General features: G+C 44.3%; 1 protein-coding gene across 1 annotated transcript in view; it reads left to right on the top strand.

Annotated features, from left to right (window-relative positions):
- Slik (Sterile20-like kinase) overlaps positions 1–25,304 on the top strand; it is a 115,717-nt gene that overhangs the window by 12,994 nt on the left and 77,419 nt on the right. Inside the window, exons 6-13 of the mRNA XM_050193235.3 lie at positions 2,803–2,884; positions 2,966–3,079; positions 4,065–4,173; positions 6,673–6,895; positions 7,148–7,284; positions 11,624–11,705; positions 18,322–18,892; positions 23,680–23,873. Coding sequence (XP_050049192.1) covers positions 2,803–2,884; positions 2,966–3,079; positions 4,065–4,173; positions 6,673–6,895; positions 7,148–7,284; positions 11,624–11,705; positions 18,322–18,892; positions 23,680–23,873 — 1,512 coding nt within the window. The remainder of the gene's footprint in view (positions 1–2,802; positions 2,885–2,965; positions 3,080–4,064; positions 4,174–6,672; positions 6,896–7,147; positions 7,285–11,623; positions 11,706–18,321; positions 18,893–23,679; positions 23,874–25,304) is intronic.

Raw genomic sequence — 25,304 nt, 5'->3', positions numbered from 1 at the left:
AGATTCCAATTCGTCTGAGGGACCTATTTTGAAAAAAATTTACCGTAATGTGAGAAAAAATATTTTCCGTTGGTATATATGTACTGTTTATTCATGAATAACAACAATAAAAAAACTTATAATAATTAAAAATTTGATGCATTGTTATACGCATAAGGCTTAGAAAATGTGCACATGAGAACATTTTGCAAGTGTCAAATGTTCCTGCTCTTACACTAATAGTTACGTTCATAGCGTAATCGAAATGCGTAGGTGAGCGCACTCAAGAAAACTGTGATTGTGTGCCCATCAGAAAAGCAAAACGTGTGACAAACTTCCGCTAATCTTCATCTTATCGCCAACCAGAAGCAATTAGTTTTCGCGAGTCTCCAAAAAAAGAAAAGGAAACTTCGCATGCGTGGCGGCATACTTCCTATGCGCACCCCTGTGAGCACTAAACAAGTTAGAAACAGGCGGTCGCCCTTTGAGCGATTAGTAACAAGGTAGCCATCAGATTTGCGAGCGCAAGAAGCCGAAACCGCCCGCGGAACAAAACCCAAACCAATGCCCACCCGCGCCAATGCGCGAGCGGTACCATATTGCCACGACCTTGACACAGCTGAGAATAACTCGCCAGAGCAATAAGAAGCTTCATGAAAGCTTCGCATGCAGTATTCGTCTTGTATGCAGATTTATAATGTTGACACCAAATACCAATATTCTGTTTAAAATATAATGTCTGCCGTAACTAAGTAATAACGCAATGCTCATGTTTTGAGCAAAACATCATAAAAAATTTTGCATGCTGAATTTGCAGGCATTCTTCTTCTATAAAATTTATGGACAGACGCGGCACACTTCTGCATTATGGCAAGAGCAGTAGACCCTTTCAACTCTACATAGCTTGTGATATCAAAGCCACGAATTTTCATGAGTCTCGTGCTTTCAAAAATCAAGCTGCCGTGTAGACGTGACAGCAGAAAGCAGCCAAAACATCCTTCAGTAGGTACGGTCGGGATGCGAATACTCCAATGCATGCATCAAGTGAACGCATGCACGTGGCAGTCGAGCGAGTCGGAGCAAGCGGTGTCCTTGCCGGGACGTCACTCATGATAGGCCGCCACTACAGCTCCTGCCCCCTAATTGATAGGTGCCATCGATAGTACTATAGAGGTCACTTTTGATAGTACTGTTGAGAATGCAAAATTACACTATGTACCACATGTAAAAACATAAACTTGATAACGTTTCCCGGTTCCCGATTGCGGGTGCTGAGCATTTACTGATGGTCAGTTATAGCAAAATTTCTGGTAATGTCACTAGCCAAGAATTGCAAAACTATTTTTATCACTCTTAGTAGCAAACTATTGTAATACTATCAATAGTATTTTCTTACACTGTCAACAGTTTTAAAAAACTATTGATGCTATCAATAGTCAATTTACTGATAGCTTTGCATCACTAGTTGTGGCACCACAATGAAATTAGACAGTTTTAGTTTAGCGTACACTATACCATTGCATACGCTATAATATAGCGGATCGTTACTGCGCATGCGCAGAACGCTAAACGGCCCATATCGTATAGCGTACGCACGCTATTTCTCACAGTTAGCATTAGCGTCTTTGCATGGTTTGCGTAGTTTGTGGGAAACATGACGGCGGTCCCGGCTACTCCCTTTGAAATGAATTTGTTGTTGCTTTTGTAAAATGCGCTTCGTTCGTAGCAAATGACTGTGTAAACAGCTTTCGCTTAGTCTCGGGCCGTTTCGACGACAGAGTTTTATGGATAACCTTGTGGAGTTTTCGAGATTGCTTCTCGTTTCGAATGAGTTCAAGCCTATCGAAAGAAACCTTCCAGATGTCAGCGCCACCTATCAGTAAAGTCAGTAGATAGCCGTGACCACAACATATGGCCTCCGAGATTGGAAGATCTTGCAGGCCAACTAAAACTGTAATAAACATGCGCTGCCTAGCATACACTGTACTATAGCGTAAAGCGTATGCTATACTATAACTGTCTATTGCTAAACCAACTCATTGTGGACTTTGACATCTGCTCCAGTCTGCATTGTTACTGGTTGAGAAGGACTACACCGCATTTCAAAGGAGCCAGGGGCTCGCAGGAAGTTTGGAAAATGTTTTTGTGTGAAAATGGACAAAATTCAAAGAAATACTTCTAAATCTACGATGTCACACTAATATGCTGGCACTGCAGTTTAAGTTTGATCTTAGTTTTTTTTCTGCTAGTACTAATCATTATTCTGCCATAGAAGTGAAACTAGAGCCTTGTAAGAAACCAGTCTAAATTGATTTCATGTTGTTTCTTAGTATATTTCTAATGGATTCATTTTATTCATGTATTGAACAATGAAGCTTAAGTGGCTGCCGTCATCTAGCATTTAGCAGCTACATTGCATGCATGACTGAGAGCCACACCCACCTTTTATTTTTTATCTTCATTTATCGCCTGTTTCTTTATCTTTAGAGCTCTGTCTAGTAATGCTTAAAACCTTGTAGGCTGCATGTCTGTAGCACTCCCAAAATTGAAAAATTGTGTGCATTTTATGCAGCATTGATTTTTGTTTATTAGACTTGACTGAAACAACATGACAGTAGCTTGTGTTGCTTTGTCTGGTTCTATATGCCTGTAAAGAGAAGCATTAAAAAAGACATACAGAGGATTGAGGTGGGAAGACTTGCTATGTTGTGCAGCACCTTTCTTGTAGACTAATTCACAATTAATGTGGCCCTTCCCTGTGAAATGACAATACCTGTGAGATGGAAATTACTGTGACCATGGGGAATGAATGTTTTCATGCAGGTCGAAAGACTTCAGAGATTTTTTATCCCTTTGCCTGACCAAAGACCCAAATCAAAGGCCAACCTCAGAGGAGCTGCTGAAGGTATGTTCCGCATTACTCCCAGGTTTTTTTAAAGTTGCCTGAATGCTGTGACTAATTCTCAACATTCTTGGCCTAATGCAGCATCCCTTCGTAACAAAAAGTGTAGATAGGAAGCCTTTGAAGGATCTTATCAGTGAATACAAGGCTGAAGTGGTTGAAGAAGTGACTGAAGAGCACGAGGATGACATTCCTGATGTATGTATCCAGTTTTTTATGCATTTTAATTTGTCTTGTGCATTTGAAATATAGGTCAGTGTTGCTATGCTGTACGTTAGTGGCTCAATGCACTTCAAGAATCTTCAGTCAAGGTTATCGGAAGCATTCACTAGCACAGTATCCTTAAGTTTTAATGAAATGGAAAAGCCTGTAATGTAACAGAATGTGTTTGTATGTGGCCTTGTTTTATGTAGTGAAAGTGCAACATTAACCTCTATTTTTAATGGAATAAATGCTCATCATGAGGTAAATACATGAGTTATTGCTCCATTAAAGAAGTAGGTGTTCAACTTCCGGCCCTGAGTTTTGCAATTACAGTGAGCTCTAGTGCACAACTTGCCAACGATGGACATTGAAGGGCATTGGTCCTTTGCCAATACCTGAACGAGAACAGGAGGTATTAAGGAACGTTGATGCAAACTTCTGTTTTCACAAATAAGAAGATACATTAGCCAAAAATACTGCCCTATTAACATGTACTCTTCTCTTTTGGTGCCTCCGTAAGGACCACCCGCACTCAAAGAACCAGCACCTCATATAAAGGCATTATACAAATCCAAAGAGATTCATGCTGAGCTTGTGACAGTGACGATATGGTGGCCGCCATCAGCTCGGCGTGAATCTCTTTAGACTTGTGTCCCTTGAAATGCAGAAAGCATATTGGTGCCTCTGCTTCAACCAACTCCCCCAATGGGTGCTGCCTATTTTGTTTTAATGACCTAGCGGTGTTCCACAGTACATGGAATACAGTTTTTATACTTTGTGCACTCATTTCGATGCCTGTCCTATATGTGTGCTCCAAAATTTATGGTAATGATAGTACAAACTTTATGAACGCCCCTCATTTATCAACTACAAAATCATAAGCATGCATTCTTGCTTGTTGTAACTTGCGTGCTGCTGTCGTTAGTGCTTTGTCTTTAGTACCTCATTTCTTAAAGCCCTTGCCTCTTATCTTTTTTAGTACCGGCAGTCATTGAGCATAGAAAATGATACGACAGGGGAGACTATTTCCAATCTTAGTGAGCCCATTGAAGAGTCTAGCGGAGAAGCCAAGCCAGCTGAACCAAAAGGCAAGTTTCTTCTATATTTCCTTGATTTTGTGCAGATTCACAGCCTCATTCTTTCTGTGTTCAAAAAAAAACTTTTGTCTCTTTGTGACCTAATGAATAGTACACTGCAAAAATGAACAAAATACAGGTGTTTACAGCTAATTTGTCCTATAACATGTCCTTCATCAGTCAGGTAGAATCCATACAATTCTGCATACTGACACTTGAATGCAGACACATTCCAGAGCAGGGAGCTATATTCTTCATGAAAAATTATAAGGATACCACAATTTTGAATATTTCAAGTGTGTGTTCTTGGTACTAGGATGTCTTCTTCAGTGCCTTAAGCAAATTTTATGCTAAGTTTGATGTGTTCAATTGCCATTCACAATCTGGACATACCATATTAGACCTTTGGATGACTTGCTATGGGGCACATGTAAAGGAGTTCAGTGTAGATTAAAGGGCATTAATGGCTGTCTATAAAAATTTCGTTTGCATTTTTGTTGGTGCTTTAACCCTTTCGCTGTCGGACCTTTCTGGCCGTGACGCACCCCCAGTGTCGGCTTGGTTTCAGGGAACGAGCATAACAGGGAATGAACATAGAAATTTATTTTTGATTATGATTGGTATACAAATAACAAAGTCAATGCAATATGCACATTTCAGTGTTCTGCAGCTGTTGTTAGTAAACATCATCATCATCATCCGCCTGACTATAACATCCGTTCAACATCCGAATCTGACGATGCGGAACCCTTTTCCTCGCATGCGACTCTGTCCGAGTCCGAATCCGAGCTCGGCTCGTATTCTGAATCGGAATTCAGCCACCGCTCCAATGAGCAGACGAAGGTCCCGCGCGCCGAGCCATCTGAAAGTAACCGCGCGTAGGGAGGATGCGCTTTCAGTCGCCCGCACAACGGAGATAAATGGGACGTTGCGTGATCAAAAAGACAGAGGGAGATGGAAAAAGGCTAAACAAAGTTCGAAGGGCTTTACGTTTACGGCTGCAAGTCGGAAGCGAGGGTGCGGCGAGAGAGCGAAAGCAGCAATCGAGTCACCCTTTTTGGAGAGGCAACGGCACGTGCGCCTGAACTTGACGCGCCGTAGCAGACACACCAACAGAAGAAAAAGAAAAACCTTCAAACCAGCGGAGATTGCAGAACAACCCTTGAACCCATAACCACACGCGTGCGACGCATGATCCAGCGAACGCGGAGCCACCGCGCCACTCAGCAAAGAGAAAGTGGGGAGTGGCAGTCGCACCGTACTCTTCAATACATGGACTAACACAGGTCGGGGCGAATATACGAACTTGTAGAAAGAGTCAACAGATGGCGCGGCCAATCCAAGAGCGCCAGCTTTGCGCTCAGGCGCGAAATTTTGAACGCACGATAGAGAACGTACCGGTACGTCAGTGACACTGTGGGGGGGGAAGCGCGATGACGTACCGGTACGTCCGTGACAGCGAAAGGGTTAAAGGGCCCCTCACAGGTCTGGCCATTTTGAGCTGACAAGCGCAGAGCATACAATGCGCGCTAACGATCGTGTTTGCAAAGAAATACATTGCTGCGCACCGCGGAAAGGTCTGAAACTTCAATCCAAACACCGCCTTCCCTTTCGCTTGCGGTGACCGCGCTCCAAGCCGGACGGTGACATGCTGGTGTCCCTGCGCCTACGTAGTCGGGTCCGCAATGTGACATCGCTCGTGGTAACATGCAACTTCGAGAATTATTCAAGGCAACATCTGTTATTTGTGTGATCTGTTGCTTGAATTGACGAATTGAAGTTTAGAGAAATAATGAAACACACAAACAGAATGTCTGCATGTTTTTTGTTTTACTTCGCACCGAAGCAAAAGAGATGTACTTCGGCTTCGTCTGCTTGTTCCCACGGTCGTGCAGTTACGAGCGTAGGTTTTGAAACTATGCCACTTTCTACCGTGCTCCAGCGCGGGATCATGCTCTGCAATCCACTTGTTCTGCCTCAGTATTCGTGTAGCACTGAATCATACCGCTAGTCATGTGCCCTTGTGCACAGCGCGCAAAATCGTGCACTTTGCGAAACCAGACCATCACAACAACTCGTGTGCAACGCCGTCAGCAAAAATGTGCAGCACCGAAAAAGAAAAAAAAAAAAAACGAGGAGAAAAAAAAAATGAAGGTGGGGCCCGTGACGTATGCATCACGCGATCCTCAAGGTCCGGTATGGGTGAACACAGGGAAGGAATTGTGCTTGTGGGGACTAGACGGGGCGAGTGGAAAGAGTGTCTCGCTATGCAGTGGAGCTCGCCTCCTGAAATCATGGGTTCGCGGCACTGAAATATTTCTATCTCGGCTATTAATGAGCCGATTTGAAAAATTATTGCAGCAGAACGCACCCTAGAGGTCACGTAACAACTTTCAGCGTATAACCAAAATTTGATATGAGGCCTGGTGAAGGGCCCTTTAAAAGCATGTACCGCGATGCAGCGATGAAGCTAGATGTTTGCCAGTTCACATCTGAATCATTTTTTAATAGCTGCAGAGGTCAAACCTGAAGAAGTCTCCAAAGATGAAGTGGTGCCTCCAAAGCCTGTAAGCAAGGAAGGCAGAACTGCACCCAGCCCACCACCCCAAGCACCTGCTGACAAGAAGTCAGTGTTGGATAAAGTTGAGGTGCCTGAGGCACGACCTGAAACTCCTCCCAAGCTTCCAGACGAACCTGCTCAAGTTCAGGCAAAACCACCGGTCCCTTCAGAAGAGTGAGTCATTCATTTAGCGGAGCCTAGTTGTGACTGATGTAGTGCGAAAAGATCCATGACGCATGAATAAAGTTGATAGTTTGTTGTAAGCACTGAAAGATGGATCAAACTGAATTCTAATGTTACTAAAATTACTTCACATCAGAATTCACTTGTGTTATCATACTTTTTAGCGGGAATGGCTGTGTGATGCACTAGAAGCCTAGCAAAGCAGTAGCAGCTCTGCAGTGTACTTTTCTTCCCTTGAACTAGGTCAAAGGCCATAGAAGTGACGCCACCTAAAACTTTGGACCGGCCGGACTCCCCAGAGTTGCCAGAGCCTGAGGAGACCGTTCCAGTTCCACAAGCGTCAACACCTATTCGGGGTGGTGAAGTGGTGGTTGTATCTAGTGAGTGTCAGGGCTTTGCTTCTTTATTGTTCCTTGCCTTAGCTTACCTCTTACAGTGTTATACCCCTGACACACAGGCACTCTGAAGTCCTTTAGGTAAGGGGACATCTACTGGAAAGGCGTTCAAACGCAGTGACACAAGATAAAAGAGTATCTCCCTTAAGGCAAAGTTCCTTTGCGGGAAAGGAGATGCGCAATCTACTTTTCGAGTGGAAAAGGAGTTACTCTCACACACAGCGTGCACAACTCATCAATAGAAGGAAACCTGCCACACAACTACCGTGCCCCATAAGTATTTTTTTACCTTGTGAAAATGTTTTAATTTTTATCGGTAATGCGATTTGTCAAACAGTGAAGATTTACTCTAGCTATACTCTGAAACGCTTGCACCACGTTGCCAGTGCCGCCATGTTGAATTCCGGCAGTGTCATTTCCTGCGTCGTCTTTGCTGTGTTATCATCGTGAAACCATTGTTCGTTGCGCACGTAGGCCCACCTTCCGCGATAGGCAGCTCGAGGGGACACTGCCGAAGCAGTCAACATGAAGCATGCTCATGATGAGTGGATGTTTGATGTTTTCCACTTTCGCCTTGGCTGCGTTTATCTCATCTTCAAGAGATCCGAGAGCGGCAAGCGTCAGAGCGACCTCAACTCTTGCTTCATCGCTAGCGTTTCACTGAACCATGATGCAAATGCGCAGTTTTGTCACGCAATCACAATTGCGCGAATAACACATTCAGTAAAACGCGTTATGCCTGCATGCACAAAGAAAGGGACAAAAAGACGTGAAAAAGGACGACAGAAACGTGGCCAGCACCAGAATAGATACAGCATGCACAGCTATTCTAGTACAGTGTAGCATTGCAAAACACCGACTGTACATAGTTGCTAGACCAATTTAAATTGCTGCTAAGGGCACGAAAACGCGAATAAAATAAATCAATACGTGCATTATAAGCCATCGACAACGAAAAAAAAAATATTTTTGGGTTCTACAGTAGCTAAATGTAATCCAAATACGCAGCTTTTTAAAAATGTTTTCTGTCTTGCTGCTTTCACAAGCAGCAAGACAGAAACCACCTAAGGAAGTTAGTGCTGCGCCGTGTGTCATCGGCGCAACTCCTTTCTGCAAAGGGTCCTTCAGAGTAGCAAAAGGGGTAAAGGACTTCAGTTTTGCCCGTGTGTCAGGGGTATTAGTCCAACTGCACCATTTTGCTACAATTCAACTTGCCTGCGACTTGCTGTGCCCTCCCTAGTGCCCTCCCTGTGCCCTCCCTAGTGCCAATTTCATCTGTTTTACATGGCAACGGGACGTTTTTGGCTTGTATTGGTCTGGCAACTAGTGCCAGATGCAGAGACAAGCAATTCGATCCAGTCTGCGTTCCATTGGTTGGCTTGCTAGTATTGCATTGCTAACCTTGTTTAGCTTTCGCACACTTTCCTAGGCGATAGTGCATTCATTCTGCATTGTTGCAACTCTACTGAAACTGCTGCATTTGTGTGCTTCCTCCTTCCAGTCACAAAGTTGGAATATAAGCAAACATTGGTAGTCTCTACTACATGCATGCCCAAGTCATTTGTTGTAAACCTTTGAGGCGCCTGCTTCCGATTGTGCTAAAGCCATGAATTGAGAACTGGGGCGTTGGATAGCGCTTCCATAGGAACACTTTTTTTTTTTTTTTTTCACTGGTAATGTACTATTTTATTGCAGGGGTCCATTCACACTTGCAACAAACACGAGCTACCGTGTAGACCCCTGTAAAGCCGCACCCATGTAAGGGCCACACCCCCAACTTGGCAGCCCAAACAATGCAGAAGCATTCATATTTGGTGCCCTGATGCCATTCACGTGCTGCATACTTCCGTGTGTCACTACTAGATGGCGAGAGCCGGACATTGACCTCTGATGCAATGGTCCATCTGGGGATCCAGGGTGTGCACAAGTCAAGGCTGCATCGGCACCATTTTGACCGAAAGGTTTGGTCTCATGTAAGGGCCACACCTCATCAAAATTGGGGAAAAAAGTGCGGCTCTTACACGAGTCTATACGGTACAGACTGACACAAGTGGGCCTTGGTTTGATCGCACACAGTAACGTAGAGCAGGTTCAAAATGGGCAACAGTTTCTAGCAGAAAGGAATGTGAGCATGGCTTCTTGCAAATCCAGAGGGTAGGCCCTGCCCCTGAATCCAAATTACTTATGTAAGTGCTCCAGAGCATTATAAATAAGCTTATTTTACAAGTGGCACAGAATTTAGCTCATGTCTATGGCAGAACTACAAATGCCACCAAGATTGAATTCATCGAAAATGGGAGGAACGCTGTTGCAAATCTGCATGTGGCCTTAAATGTGGGTGGATCAAGCAGTTTTTTGTACAAACATTCTTTTATAAAATACTTGTAAACATTATACAGCCGATTTCTGCTTTTTCCCATGTGTCCCAAAAAAACTCTACATTACACTGAGATTATATTTAGTGGCAATGGGTGCATCTTAAGGGTAATGTGTGATGGAACCATAATGTTCGTGGCTTAATTAGGAGTGTAAATAATTACTGAGCCCTCTTTTGTTTTTCCCCTATTTTTATTGCGTTATGAGGTTCATAGTGGTTTTCCCCAGTGTCCTCTGTAAAATGTGACACCTTGTTTATATTGGTTAAAAGAAGGGGGCATGATATGGGTAACATGTAGGCAAATTTCAAAGCATGTGATTTAATTACTGCCTTGGCAGTAAATTATCAGGGTGTCTACCAACCAGGAAAACGGGGAATTCTCAGGAATTTTGAATAGTCTGAAAATACCCAGGGAAAACTCAGGGAATTTGTGCTTCTATCAGGAAAAGTTAGCTGTAATTTTATTGAAAGGCAACGAAAGTCTTGGTAGTGCTGGCTCGAGTAACGGAGGGATTGTAGCGAATCGTATTTTGACTCCGTGTCGTCGGCTGGAGGAGTTTCCAGTGTGCAATCAACAACAGACTTTCCGGACGCCCAATAATTCGGACAGCTTCGCGGTGCCACCACGTACCCTATAGAGTCAGTGTATAAGAACGTCTGAAATTTCGGACGCAAGAACGCTTCGCTGTCAGACTTTCCGGACTTTTTGCCGTGATCACAGGTTCGAAACGGCATTAATCAAAGCCACCATTGCCGCTGTTTTGATTACCTTGCCACCTCGAACCGGCGCTCTCGGACACAGATCTGCTGGCAGCCGTAGCCACTACCGCGGCAAACGCTAGGCCGGTGCTTCGACGTTTGCTATTAAGCTTCTTGCCGTTCAGCGCCATGTTTTTCATTGAAAGAATTTGCCGCTGTCAGCAATGGCACCGACTCCCCCTTTGTGGTCCTCACGATTGGCTTCAAAGCTCGGGAAAGCATGCTGCGTTGCAGAATGCCATGTCCCGAAAGTCAGCTTCGCCTCAATGCAGCAATGTAGCATTGATTACTAAAATACTTAAATAGCATGATTACTAGAGAGTGACAGCATCAGGCAACAAGGTGTCAGTCTGTCTTGACATAAAACAAGGTTCTGTGTCAGTCAAGGAATTTTGCAAATCCACTCGGGGAAAACCTGGAAAACTCGGGGAATTTGGAAATGTAAACTTGGTAGACACCCTGATTATGCATGCAAGTCGTTTTGTTATGAACAGTGCAGAATTTAACTCAGTATAACTATGAATACCATCAACATCAAATTTATTTATAAAGTATGGGAACATTATGGCTGATTTGTTCACTAAATGCTAAATGGGTGAGTGTGTCTGTAAAAAATTTCCTAAAGTGCGCGAAAGCATTATGTGCGGGCAAGGTTTCAAACCTGCGAATTATATGCAAGGTAACGTTTTAAACTATAGTTTAATTTCAGGGAACTGAAATTCTTAATGCAACTGTTTGAAGGAAACAGCTTCACTAGCAGTTGGGCTTTGATTCTGCAAGGTTGCACAAGGTTGCACAAGTCTACTGTCTTACACCTGGCTGCATAGTTTTGATCTCGATAGTATATAAAAGTTACCGTGGCATTATTTACTAGGAAGACAGACTCAGTTAGCTGCTGCTCTCAGACTATTAACCTAGTGTATTTGTTTATTGTTGAGCAGCATTTACTTATCGCACAATAATATGAAGCTGCACCAAATGGCTACACACTTACTGTTGTACTGTTCCAAGTGATCCAAAATGCCAATTTTTCTACTCCAAAGCTCCTCCAAAGCATCTTTTTTTTTTCTCCAAAAATTGTCTGAATCCTAAACTGACTGGACAACTACTGCCCTTAGAACTTTGCCTTAAGCATTGCTGTACTTGTGCATTACTTGTATGATTCATTCGTTCATGTACTTTACCCAGGCTTATCCATGATAGATGACTCCAGCTCCCACCTAAAGGACACTTGTGAAATTGGAACTTCTGAAGTAGATAAAGCAGAACTGTAAGTATTACAGTACTTTTCATTGTGAAATTGATTACAGTGTAGACCGCTTATAGCGTAAGTTGCGGGAGTTGTAAAAATCCGCGCTATAAGCGGTACCCGCGTTATAACCAAAGCATGCTTTTTTCGGCTTTTGCCTATGCCAAACGGACCACCCACCTTTCAGACACAATTTATTACATTTTTCGCTCACACACACATGCAACACAATCTCAACACAGCAAAGAAACCAAATTCTCCTGACAAGTGCGGCATCAGCGGAAGAACGCTGTTATTTTCGTCTGGAGATTTTTTCTAACAGCGCTTCGAACAATTTCGTCCTCTACAAGGCTTAAGCACTGAAGCGCTTTCTCACTCAAACTGTTCTTCGTGCAGTACATCTTCACTTTGTTGAGGTATTCCAAAGCGTCTGCACGGAACATCTTGGTCTGGCGTCGGGTCGACATCGTCGTCCGACTCGTCTTCGGTTGCAAGCTCTGCGCCACCACGCACCACTGCGACGATCGCATCATCCATGCTCGCTTCCTCGCAGACAGGAAGCTCCGACTCACTGCCATCGACATATTCTTGGAAGGTGTCTACGACGGAAACAAACTTGCTTTCAATGAGGCCGGACCACACGTCATCAGTGTTGACCGTCTCATCGGCAATATTGTTGCTTGGCTCATCGGCGTCAAGAACCTCTTCATTGCGCACGAAGCCTGCTTTGTTGAAGCACTTGCTTATTGTAGTGGCTTTTACCTGCCACCACGAAGTGGCAACCATATCAATCACGCCCCTTAAATTCACTTTAAGAGGCTGCTGCTTCTGCATGCTCAGCAAAACTTTTTCGCAGATGCGTTTTTGTAAAGTGCCTTTATGGTTGCGATGACACCCTGGTCGAGCGGCTGACATTTTGCAGTCGTATTGGCAGGCAGAAACTTTAACTTGACTGCAGTCAACTTTGGCTTGATGTTGTGGGCTGTACAATTGTAGATAATGAGCACGACCTGTCGCTTCTCTGCCACCATGTTTTCATCGAACTTGCAAAGCCAGCTTGTGAACATGTCTTGTGTCATCTACGGCTCTTTTTGGATTTGTATGTCACTGGCAGGCACTCTTGCTTTTTAAAGCAACGTGGCCTCACTGATTTTCCAATGACAAACAGGCGGTGCTTGTCGCTTCCATCCATGTTAGCGCAGAAGAACACAGTTATGCGCTCTTTTGAGGCTTTGCAGCCGGGGCAGGCTGTGCCTCTCAGCGCAAGAGTTCGGTTGCGCAGAAGGTTATAAAATACGCCAGCTTCGACGGCATTGTATACATCTCTATTCGTATACGTGGACAGCATGGTTTCCAAATTTAAGCGAAGCCAGACTTCAATGGACTCGTCGTTGACATCACTGCTTTCACCGCACACCACTTTGCAGCTGATGCCATGGCGATCCTTGAATCGCTGGATCCATCCATTAAGTAGGTTGAAGTCGTCGTGGCCTAAAAGAGCACCAAGGGACTTGACCTTTTGTTGGAGCATGGGGCCACTCACTGGTATGCTGTGAGCCCTAACTTCACGGAACCATAAGAAGAGCGCTGCATCCACGTCTTCGTACTTCGACGCACGTATTCTCTTTCGTGACATGGAAGACGAATCTTGCTGCAGTTGCTGCCACAATTTGTCCTTGTTCTTCTACAGTGAAACCTCGTTAAACTGCAGTTGGCCGGAGCTCGGAAAAAGTACATACTAAACGGTAGTACTGTTTAATAACCGAAATAGCATGAGATTGGCCACTTACCTGTCAAAAACGGAACTCAGAGAGAGTGCGATGAAAGGGGAAAAAACATGCAGTATTTATTCACTTCGCGCAACAAAAGTGTTATTTTCGTTTGATGCCGCGGCGGCCTAGCACGACGATGACAGCGGCCTCAAACTTACTGAAACTGCGTGCCAGCTTTTCAGCCAGCCCCCTCTTCTCGGCAAACACTCGCATGGCAGATTCCTCGTTGGTGTTACATATTCTCCGTTCACGTGCGTAGTAGTGCTGCAGAAGTCGCAGGGGCGCCTTTTTCATTGCCGGGTGCTGGAGTTTGGAATGCTTTTCATTTGGAATTGAGTTACGTTATCGCGCCCCTGTTCTAGTTGCGACGATTGCATTCATGAGGCTGACGTAACGCGCAGCTTATGCCACAGTCGGGCCTGAATCGCCCGTGCTGTCGCTTTCTGTGTCATCCTCATCACTGTCGCTAGTCGACACTTCGGCAACAACACAGGCAACGATGGTGAAAAGTGGTGAAACAACAACAAGTGGTGAAACGTGGTGAAAAGTGCTGAAAGTGGTGAAAAGTGGTGAAACAACTACAAGTGGGGAAACAACAATACAGGCAACGATGGTGAAATTGCCAGCGCCGACTTCGTCGTGTCACGTTTGATGACACGACGTCTAATTTTTCTTCTATGCTGAGCACCCGGCGTCTTTTTTAATCCGAGCTTCGGAATGACGCAAGTCCTCGCTTGCAAGACGCCATAACGCTCTGGCACGGTGGCGAAATGATGTTGATGTTGCTGTGGCTTTCACGCGCAGACGCACAGGGCGCTTCGAGGCCGTTCCAATCTCTGAGGCTTGTTGTTCTGCTGGGCCGCCCGATGGCGATGGTGCACCGCCGTGTTTGCGCGAAGAAAAGTTGAAACGCTACGTTTTAACCGATGCGTGCGCAATAAGCTGGTACGGTTTATGTGGATACAAAACACATTATGTTCAATGGCCGGTGAGTCGGGGATTTGACTTTACAACTTTTAAAACGAAACTACTGTTTAAGCGGGTACGGTTTAACGAGGTTTTACTGTATATGGTTGACACGGTTATGCCGGAAACGCCGTATTTGGCCCCCACCAACACCTTCTTCAGCCCGCTTTCTATGTCCTTCATAACGCAGTCCTTTGTCTTCAGCGATAAGGCATGCCTCCTTCTCACACCGCTTGAAGACGCCACCGCCGCCGCTGTGGTGACAAAAGCCCGACAACACACGTGCACAGAGGACAACTACGACACGACAAGATCACGACGTGCACACACCAAATGCAACAAAGAGACTGAAAAATAAAAAAGCAGTGCACTGTCGCCACTATCGCTTCTACCCCGCACTCCGTGCAGCGCGCACCCTGATTGGACGCTGCTGTAGTGACGAAAATATTCGCCCTCCTTCCTCTAAAGTCTCCTGCCCTTCTCCTTTTTGTTTTGCTTTTCGCTGCAGGTCCCCACGCGTGCGCATGTGCTCCCCCTTCGCGTTTGCGCGCCTGGCAACCGTGCGGCCATGTGGGCTGTGGTCAATGCCTCCGAGAAAAGACCGTGCTCCGTGCGGCGATTTCATGGTCGCGCGCTTAAACGAACCACGCTATAACCTGCATTCTGCTTCGCGCACCTACGCAATAAATGGTCTGCCTATACATCGAGTTCTATGGAAGATATATCGGTGGTAAAAAAACCCATGCTATAACCGGTCCTGCGTTAAAAGCGGTTACGTTATAAGGGGTCTGCCCTGTACTTGCATTGTGTGCATGTTAATACCTTTGTCACACAGTCGCCAAAAAAAAAAAACACCAGTCAATGCTCTAAGGTTTGATACTATTTACAGGCTTCTGCATGGACAAATTAAAAAAATAACTTTTTGTTTGGATGGCAGACATTTATCCAATATGCTTGCCACTATTTATTCACCTAGAAATGCACATTCTTGACATCTGAAAGCAGCATACTTATTTTCAGCTATGCTAGTATCTCTGCAGGCAAGCTCATTGGGCTTTCCATGGGTGGCACTCGGAAGCACTCTAAAAATATATAAAGTAGTATACTTTTGCAATTGGATGCACTAGCATCAACTGTGCTGGCAACACTGATGCAAGCCCCTGCGAGAGAATACAGTTCTGAGTGTTCCTGTTTATCCTGTAATGTGTCAGCTGATCTCCGGGGAGTTGCACACTTTTCACTAAAAACTGCATATTCTTAAAAGTACTGCCGCAAGATATCTTTTTTTCTTTCTCTCATTCTTTAATGGGCAACTCTCAGGCCAGTAGTTGTGGTTTAAAATCTCAGCTCCTCGAGAGCATAACAAATGATTATTTACATCACTTTAGCCAGTTCTAAAGGCTCGCCAGTGCAACCTGGCTTTGGATGGCAAGAGGTTTACCAAGGAAACTGGAGATGTTGGCTATGTGGTACCACATAAACTACTGACACATGTGCCTAAACTATAACCATGCTGACAATAGCTGAGGTAATGGACCTTTTCAGAAAAAGGCAGCGCTGCGCTTTCCTCTGGTGGCCTCTTTTGGGGAGAGGGTGCGTCGAGTAGCTCCCGTCAATGTGAATTCGAAGACGTCATGCAAATCCCCCCCCCCCCTTCACAATTTTTTCACTTATCTTTTTCTGGTTTTCAGTTGCGAGCTGTTAGTGTGCATATTGCGGAACCTTCAGCAAGCATCTTACAATTACATTACTGCCTTAAGCATGCCACACAAGAAGAGGAAAGGTGGCAGGCAAATGTGCTATGTAGCCGGTACAATGTTCAATAGGCAACAACAACAATAACCGAAGCTTAACCAAAGATATGTCATGACAAGAGAATTATATAGCTTCACCACATAACTGTTGTGTAATGTGGTGAAGCATCCATGCTTCATTGTTATGAAAAGGGAGAATCGCAAACAGCCGATATTGCACGCACCCCCCCCCCCCCCCCCCCTCCCCGCATGCTCTGGCAACCCCAGTCCATGGACTGCACCTCAGATCCTGCTTCATCTGCTTGATCATAATCTCAGGTGCTCTCCTGAGGCTTCTGCTTGCTAGTATTATTTTTATTTTCACATGCTAAATGATCTCGCAACAATACATTTTTTTATTGCGATCTACATTATATCAGCCATTATGGAGCGCATAGAATCATATAAAAGCGATCTTGCACTTACCACAGCTCCATTCTTGCTAAAATTTTGTAGAATGATCACATATTATAGGCTGGATCGTTCATTTTAACACTTGGCATTGTTACTTGCCTAGTTTGTCAAGAAAGAACTGTGAATGTGTCCTCTTCTGCACCTCTCAGATGTACCCCCGAGCAATTAAAGTAAACGAATCTCGAGGGCCATGCTTGCTGTATTGCAGACAATAGAAGTGATATAGCCAGCATGTTTTAGACTTCGTTTAGACATATATAATACCTGCTATGATTACTTGCCTGGGTTTGTCAAGAGAAAAACTGAAAATTTGCCTTTGTCTGTGCTCCTCATAGTTAATATCTGAAACATGCCTGTAATGTCACTTCCACCATCTGTAGTGTGGCAGAAAATGGCCTTCGAGATTCACATCCCATAATTGCTTGGGGGTGCAACCGTGAGGTGCAGACAAACACAAATTTGCAGTTCTTTCTTGAAAAAAAAATAAAGAACTAGAGAACTAGGTACACCCTAGAAAAGCATCAGTAAAGAATTAGGCTTGACTGGCTTTGAATGCAAAAAAATGCATAATGTAGGATGGTGGAGTGGATTTGGCAATGTGCAGCCAGCTTTTGGCAACACATGGTGCACGAGCAAGCAGTTTGTGATACCTTGTTACCACCTTTTCTGGTCTCTGTGATGTATTGACTCACTTCATATCCAAAGCCATGTTGCACTTGGCACATGTCCTAGACTAGCTGCACTAATGAAGGGTTGTGTAATTATTTGTTGTGCTCTCATGGAATTGAGGCTTCAGACCATAATTATGGAGTTGACAGCTACATTAAAAAAAAACTGAAAGTACAAGAGAGAAGATTTTTGTGTTTGTACTTTGTGGGGATGCGTGACTCTCACGCGTCCCCTGATATGTTGTTTTCCCGCACGGCACGTATCCTGTAATCCGGCTTCGCCGCGTGGCCTGGCGCCCGCGGCGGTCGGAGTGGTTGAGGCGCAGTACGAGAGAGGGCGCAAGTGTTGCGCTGCTAATGCTGCCGACAGGCGGGGTTACTTGGGCGCCGAAAGACAAGGCGCTTCCTCTTTGGGTCGGGACAGCAAGCAGTGCGGACGTGCCGTGCCGTGCGTGCGCCGATCCCTGCTTCTGCGAGACCGTCTCGCATGGCCGCCTTGGAACGCACCACCGTTCGCGTGACCGTACACGCGAACGACCAGGCGTTGGGATCCAGCATGGGGCGAACATATTCGCTCGCTATCCGGTCGCGGTGAGTCGGACTTCTAGATTTGTCGCGCGCCCATCGGCATGTTTTGTGGATAGCTACTCAGCTAGCAGGCATTGATCTATGAAAGGTGCAATAAATGCCCTTGTGATTGTTTGCACTACTGTGTTGTCGTTCCTTTGTCCCAAGAGCACGGAGGAGAACCCCACAACTGTCTGTGCAGCCGGCGAACTTATGTTTAACTTGAGGCAAAGCATAAGAAAGGACGACAACAGAAGGGAACGAAGACACAGCGCTGTGTCTTCGTTCCCTTCTGTCGTCTTCATGCTTTTTTTCCACTTTGCCTCAAGTTATGCAGTACCGACTAGCCCACCAGTATGTTCTCTTGAACTTAAGTTGCATAGGCTCACTGTCTTGTTTTTCGTTTGTATTGCTATTATTTTCTTGTTGCATGATAGTGTGATCTGCTCACTTTCAGTTCCCCAAAAGCCCCTGTGGAGCATGAAGTGACTTTTTCTTCAAAGCATACCATATTGGAGGTTGGTGAGGCAGGACACTGGAAGCAGCAGGCTGGTGAAGTGGACCGCAGCCATGTGTCTGTGATCAGCGTGGGTGACCATGAGGTGGTGAAGGACTCGTCTCTGGTCGTGAGCCCCCGCGAGGGCCCAGCATCGCCTCGTCTGGTGCTGCGGCAGTCAACAGCAGGGCCCCGCGAAGGCTCTCCTGAGAAGCGAAACTCGTTCCCTCGCATGCATGAAGGTGCACAGCCACGGCCACCACTTGTCAACGGAGGCTCACACGAGGCATTGTCTCCAGAGCGACCCAAGGTCCGGGTGAATGTCAAGCTGCAACAGGGCTCAGCATCACCACCCCGTGTGGAAAAGACGCCTCGGCGGCCTCCTACCTCAGCAACAGATGCGCCAGTTGAGCGCCGCCGCAAGGAGGTCTCAGACACAGAAAGTGTGTCAACCTTGGACAGTGTAGGCAGCCGCACAAGTGGCAGTGACAAGGAGAACCGCAAGGAGGACTGGGAGGCCACCAAGGAAAAGGTGGGCGCTACACAGTGTTAAAGGGCAACACCCACATTTTTTAACCATATTTAATCATTTAACCGTTAACCATTTTAACCATTCAACCATGCTAACCGCACGCTTGGTTACCTTCGTCGCAATTTCTCTATGGCCCCCGCTAACTTAAAGCTACTTCTGTACAAAATACTAATATGTCCTAAGCTTGAATATGCCTCTTCTGTCTGGGACCCTGGCCTAGATTACATAACAAATGCAATAGAATCTATACAAAATCGTAGCGCATGTTTCATTATTGCTAACTATTCTCGGACATCGAGTGTAACATCTATGAAGACTACTTTAAACCTCCCTCTCCTCTCATTCTGTAGGAAGTTAGCACACTTATCACTGCTGCACAAAATTTATTACTACAATCCGAAATTAAAAAGTGAACTTTTCTCTGAACCTGCATACATATCATCTCGTACTAACCATCACCATAAATTGAGCGTTCCACATTGTCGCACGAACCTATCTTTTTAATCATTTATTCCTAAAACTACCAATGAATGGAATCATCTGCCGGCCTCAATTGTTAACATAACTGATACATCTGCTTTTAGAACTACTATTGAAGAATACTTTTATTAATCTGCATTTTTTAAATTTTTTTCATTATTATAACCTGTCGTCTGTACATGTTCTGTATTTCGTTCCACTCCCTTCTGTAACCCCTTCGGGCCTTGAAGGTACAATAAATAAATATTAGGATATTGTCATTTTCAAATGGCATTGACACTCCTGTCACCGGTAGGGTGGTTCAATTTGCTTAGAAATTCATCAATAATATTCAATAAACAAGATGCCGCAACCGAAACAGGTAGCTGCTTCGTCCGTAGTCTCGATGAGTCGATGACGTCAGGTCCTACAGTACCCTAATGTAAACAGGCAGAACGCGTGCTAAACACGCAGCAGAATGCATGCTAAACACACAGTACACGTGGCGCTAACGCCAAGCAAGCAAAGCTGATGATGTCTCTGACGACACAGGGAGCTTTTACAGATTTTCCGGACTAGACTGCGGTGATTTCAGTGAGGGTGGCGGTGTAGTCTCTGACGTCACAAACACAAGGTGGCCAGTAAAAAGTCATAAGTTGGGAACGCAACCAATCTTTAAAATTCATTTGCAAGAGAACTAAATGACTTGCAGCCATATTGTTTGACACAGATAATCAGAGTGCAAAAAAGAATGTATATTCAAAATTTTATTAATATCAGTGGGCATCGAAAAATCGGCAGAGTTGCCCTTTAAGGGTTTTTAAATTATCTTTATTCTCAAACCTAATTTGATAAAAGTTGGCATGCTTTTTTAGTTTCTTATTCTAAAAATGATAATATTTTTCTGTAATTTATTATTTCATTATAATCTTTAAAAAGTGCCCTTTGTTTGTAGAACAATGGGCAAATAGCCACCACAAATATAAAAAGGGCACATGGATCAATACTAAAAAGCATAAGACATGCAATGATTGAAGCACTTCTTTGGTGGGTCATTATTTCTTGGTTTATAGCACGCGGAACTCCAGTGTTTTTAACATCGCCAAGCAGTGGTCACACAAAAGACAAATTTCAATAACTTTAGAAATGTGTTTTTTTAATCTGCTCCCATGTGTGCTCCAAACATCTAGCTTCATGCTGCAAAAAGAATTATTCTATCTCTGATAGGTACTTATGTACCTATCAAGTGAAAGGTCTGCTGGGGGTGCAGAATTAGTATCTTTAATGTTCAGAAAAAGAAGAAAACAAACAAATCACTTACCCTATACTTTGAAAGTCAATATATTATGGCTGAATGATCAGCATACGAGACAAATAACTTGGCAGTGAAATAAAATGATAGATAGCGATTCTGAAAATTCAATTTTACAGAACTGTGTGTTTTTGTGTGTGTGATTTGTTGGCCTAAAGACCCCTGCAAATTGACCTCTTGAGCCTAATTTCCACATGAATTAAGTACAGTCTACGGTCGTTAAAATGGACCTGCATACAACAGACTTCCGAATATAATGGACCATAATGAACCCTTTGAGGGTCGATTACATAAATACATATATGGCGCCGCGAACGAATTCCAATATGGTCGATGCCGTATATTTACGGCGCCGTCTGTATATTTAAAAAGTGCGCAAATTTTCTAACTTTTTCTTTTCTGTCATGTGCTGCCACTATGTGGGAATACAGGGCATTTTTTTCGCGTGCCTCCCTCTCTCACTTTTCGTTGCATGGTTTGTTTTTAGCGCTAGTTTGCTCCCGCGCGTCTATATACTACCGCTCGCGCATTGGCGCGCCCGCGGGCGGGAGGCAGCTTGCGTTTTGTTCCGCTAGCGGTTTCAACTTCTTGCGCTTGCAAAACTGGTGGCTATCTCGTTACTAATCGCTCAAAGGGCAATCGCTTGCTCACAGGGGTGCGCAAGGAAGGATGCAGCCATGCGTGCATTTCCGTTGCATTTCTTTTTTTTTTCTTTTCTTTTTTTTTCAGGCTCGCAAAAATTAATTGTCTCTGGTTGGCGATAAAATGAAGATTAGTGGAAGTTTGTCACACGTTTTGCTTTTTTGACGGGCACACAACCACACAGTTTTCTTGAGTGCGCGCACCTACACAGTTCGATTACGCTATGGATGTACAGTGCTCACGGATTGAAATAGGACACGGAGCATTTAGTACAACCCTACATATGTGCAAAGTACGCGAGAGCACAATGTCATGTCGCTAGGAATTTGGTCACCAAAGGTGACGTGGGCTCCGATGTAAGTGTACGCGCCAGAATTACGTCGATGTGACATGAACTGCAGCCGGTTGAAGCGAAAGTATGCGCATTACTTAGCCCTAAATTGACGCGTTTCATTCCGTGAGCACTGTACATATTAGTGTAAGAGCAGGAACATTTGAGTCTTGCGAAATATTCTCGTGTGTGCATTTTCAAAGCTTTGAACTATAACAATGCATAAAATTTTCAATTCTTATAGGTTTATTTCTTTTTTTATTGTTGTTATTCATGAATGAAGAGTACATATATACCAACGCAAAATATTTTTTTCTCACTTTATGGTCACCTTAGAAAAATTACGGTAAATTTTTTTCGAAATAACTTCCCAAGAAGAATTGGAATCTGCAATAATAAAAAAATCGACCCTGGGCGGTCGCATCTGGCGAAAAAAATCAACCCTCAAAGAGTTAAGCCTAAGTTTGGTCTACCTATTTTATTAACGCAACGAAGTTCGCTTTTAACGCACCATGCTACAACACACTATCGGCTACAGCGTACGAAATTAGCGGCAATTTTTTTTCAACATCAGGCTTTGGATTTTGGTTTGTTTTTTCGATGCTTGTCATTATTTGATTGCATTTGCTTGTTCGTTTTCGTTTTTATTTCTCTGCTAATATTGTTTGAATGTGCTTGCTATTTCTTGTTTTGTAAAATGATTGACTGTGCCCCTCCTGCCAGGACCAACATGGTCTGCAGTATTTGAAATAAAAATAAAACATACTTTTGCTGTGTCGACATAGGCTGGCAGCTGCCTTGCGAGGATCAGCCGATGATCGCGCGCGCGAGGGAGGAAGGAAGGCGGGGCGGAAAAGCGCCCTTTACTTTTGCGCGCAAGGCACGGGGGAGGGGGAGGCGAGAGAAAGGGGGTTCTACTCCGGCAGCTGCTGCTTACTGCACCGCGGTATCTTGAAAGCGATCTGTGATGTGGACAAAGTGTGCACCCATGCAGGCGCTCAATCTTAAAAGCCACCTGCAATGTAAACAAAGTGCGTGCCCCCCAGGGTCTCATCTTCAAAGTGATCTGTGATGTGGACAAAGTGCGCCAGTGCCAGTAGCTTCGCATGCGCTGTGCTTTGGACGTTGTTTAGTTCGCGTTGAAGCAAGAGACAGCACAAAGGTCAATTTGCTCGATGCTTCGCCTTAATGGCAAAGCTGCAACTCTTTTTTTTTTTTTTTTGCTTTTTTTTTTTTTTTTTTTTTGCTTAGGGCATTCGGCACTCACTCTTTGCAATAAAGTTGTTAGACATTGCGATGAAAGTTTCGAAAGTGAGGAGCTTAGGATATTACGGACTTCGGATAAAGCAGACTCTTTTTGTCGGATTATGAGGGTCCGTTGTAACAAGAGTAGACTGTATGTGGTGGTTATACCACATCATATCCAACGTAGACATTCTAGTGCATGGTAAGGCTGCCATGATGTGTAGTTTTTTGGAGAGGAGCCACTAAGTTTTATTTTACTGAAACTGGCAACACATATTCCTACATTAATTCTGGCTCTTTCGTTGAAGTGCATTCTTGTTACCTACTCACGATCAAAAAATGGCTCCCACTCTACATGTGGCAGTTTTATGTTGGATGTTAACAGCGAACTCGTGTTATTTCTTCGTGTGGCTTTTGTCTGAACCAGCATCCTTGCTTATTAGTCCTTGTAAATGAAGGAAAAACATTGTTGACCAGTACGTTGCTAGGCCCTTACTTTTGCCAGTCGTTGCCTTTGTCTTCTTTTTCTTTTTTTTAATCAGTAGACTACTACTACATAAGCTGGTTCATCTTTGGTCTGCATGGCTTGGACAAAGCCAAGCAAAGCTTGGTGATTGAAATAGATTTACTTTATAAAGGGGACAGTTAACATCATTACAAAAAGCTTTCCATGCATATCCTATCAACTTGTCTTGTCTGCACTTCTGTTTATTACTTGTTTGTATGCACCGGCTTCAAAGCAAGTTATGTGTATCTATTAGGAATCGAATATAATTGGCCTTTTTTTTTTTTTTTCAGGAACGTAGTGCTAATAATGTACCTGCCATTCGCAAGAAGGCCCTTATGACTCAGAACAATGCAGTACGGCCAAAGACACTCAAGCGGACACGCAAGTTCGTGATTGATGGAGTTGTCATGACAACCACTACCAGCAAAGTCATCTATGGGGACCTTGATGAAGATAAACAAGCCAAAGATTACCATTTTCTCAGGCAAGTTTGGGTATGGCACCTGAGCATCTGCCATGTAGTTGTGCCATGCTTCACTCTTTCCTGTATTTCAGTCTTTTATTATCTTCCTTCACTGCTCTTAAATCAGAAGCTGTGTCAGAGCATCATTGAATATGTACCACCATTTGAATGTTTGAGTAGTTGTGTAGAACAGGTTCATTGTCTGATTTTCATAGAATAATTAAAAACTCGCAAGATGGTTGCACAGCACGGACCAAGTTTTGACCATTTACAGGGGTGGGACTCCTATGTCAATTGCACCATTTTCATACAAACGCAAATTCTTCCAGACACAGAAAATTGACAAATTGTGCCACGCTGCACCAAGACGGCTTCGGCATGTGGGCTGATTCGTCCTCTGTAAAAGGGTGCAGCCATTCACATTCTGCACACTCCGCGACGGTGCCTCCCACACAGTTTCTCATAATTTACGCGCTTATAACACTAGACATTTCAGTGCTTGCGGTAAGTGGTCAGCGCGTGTGCAGCCACTTACCGCAAGCACTCGTTGTTGTAGAATAAAAATTTTTTTGTCATTGCTAACACTAATTAAAGATTTACAGGTGCTATTACTGAAATTTGCATGCACAAGGCAGTTTCACTATCTGGGTAATCTGCTTCAAAATTTAGCCTAAGACGTTGCTTACGACAGTTACAGTACAGGGCTCGTGTTGGCTTATTCTGTGTTCCGTCGTGGTTGCACTGCCATATTCCGTATTCCATTATTCCACCAAAATTAAGACTGGCCTTCTCCAAACTGCTTCAAAATGAAATTTCGTCTGCTTTAAGTTGCTCCGAAATGAGATTTACCCTGCCCCAAAAGCTGCTCCAAAACGCAGTTTTACTTGCTCAAAAAATTGCTCAAAAATGACATTAGGCAGTCCCACACACGGATTTATGGAACTAAGCCTGATTGTGAAAGTAATGACAGAAGGAGAAGGGGTAGCAGGAAGAAAGCAATGAAGAAAAAATTATACTTGGGTGAGAATTGCTGCAGACACTCTTTAAGAGGAAGCTTTAGCTCAGGAGCTCCCATCTAAATACAGTCCAACCTCCATATATCGAAACACTTTCTATATCGCCTGGAAAATCGCTTGCATTTCTTAATTTTTTTTTTTCGAACAGAGTCAGATGTAAAATGGATATATCGAACTCCGCCACCCCAGACCACGTGTGCTCTGTTGACAGGCGGAAAGCTTTCTCGCAACACCCTCCAAGATAGCGGTGACATGATGGGCATTCCCGACTGCTGCGCACTATAGCTGCACATATCGATTGTGCCGAGGGTGCCATTTGAACGTAGCGGCGCACGCAAGCGGTGGCTTGGCTAGTTCGACGATGTCATCAATACATTGCATTTGCTGCACTGACTCCTCCTTGGTGCTGCGCTCTGCGCCTGCCGCGCCGTGTGAG

This window comes from Dermacentor andersoni, chromosome 1 (genome assembly GCF_023375885.2).
Source record: "Dermacentor andersoni chromosome 1, qqDerAnde1_hic_scaffold, whole genome shotgun sequence".
NCBI lineage: Eukaryota > Metazoa > Arthropoda > Arachnida > Ixodida > Ixodidae > Dermacentor > Dermacentor andersoni.
The sequence above is the reverse complement of the archived record's forward strand: the minus strand, read 5'-3'. Positions and strand labels throughout refer to the sequence as shown.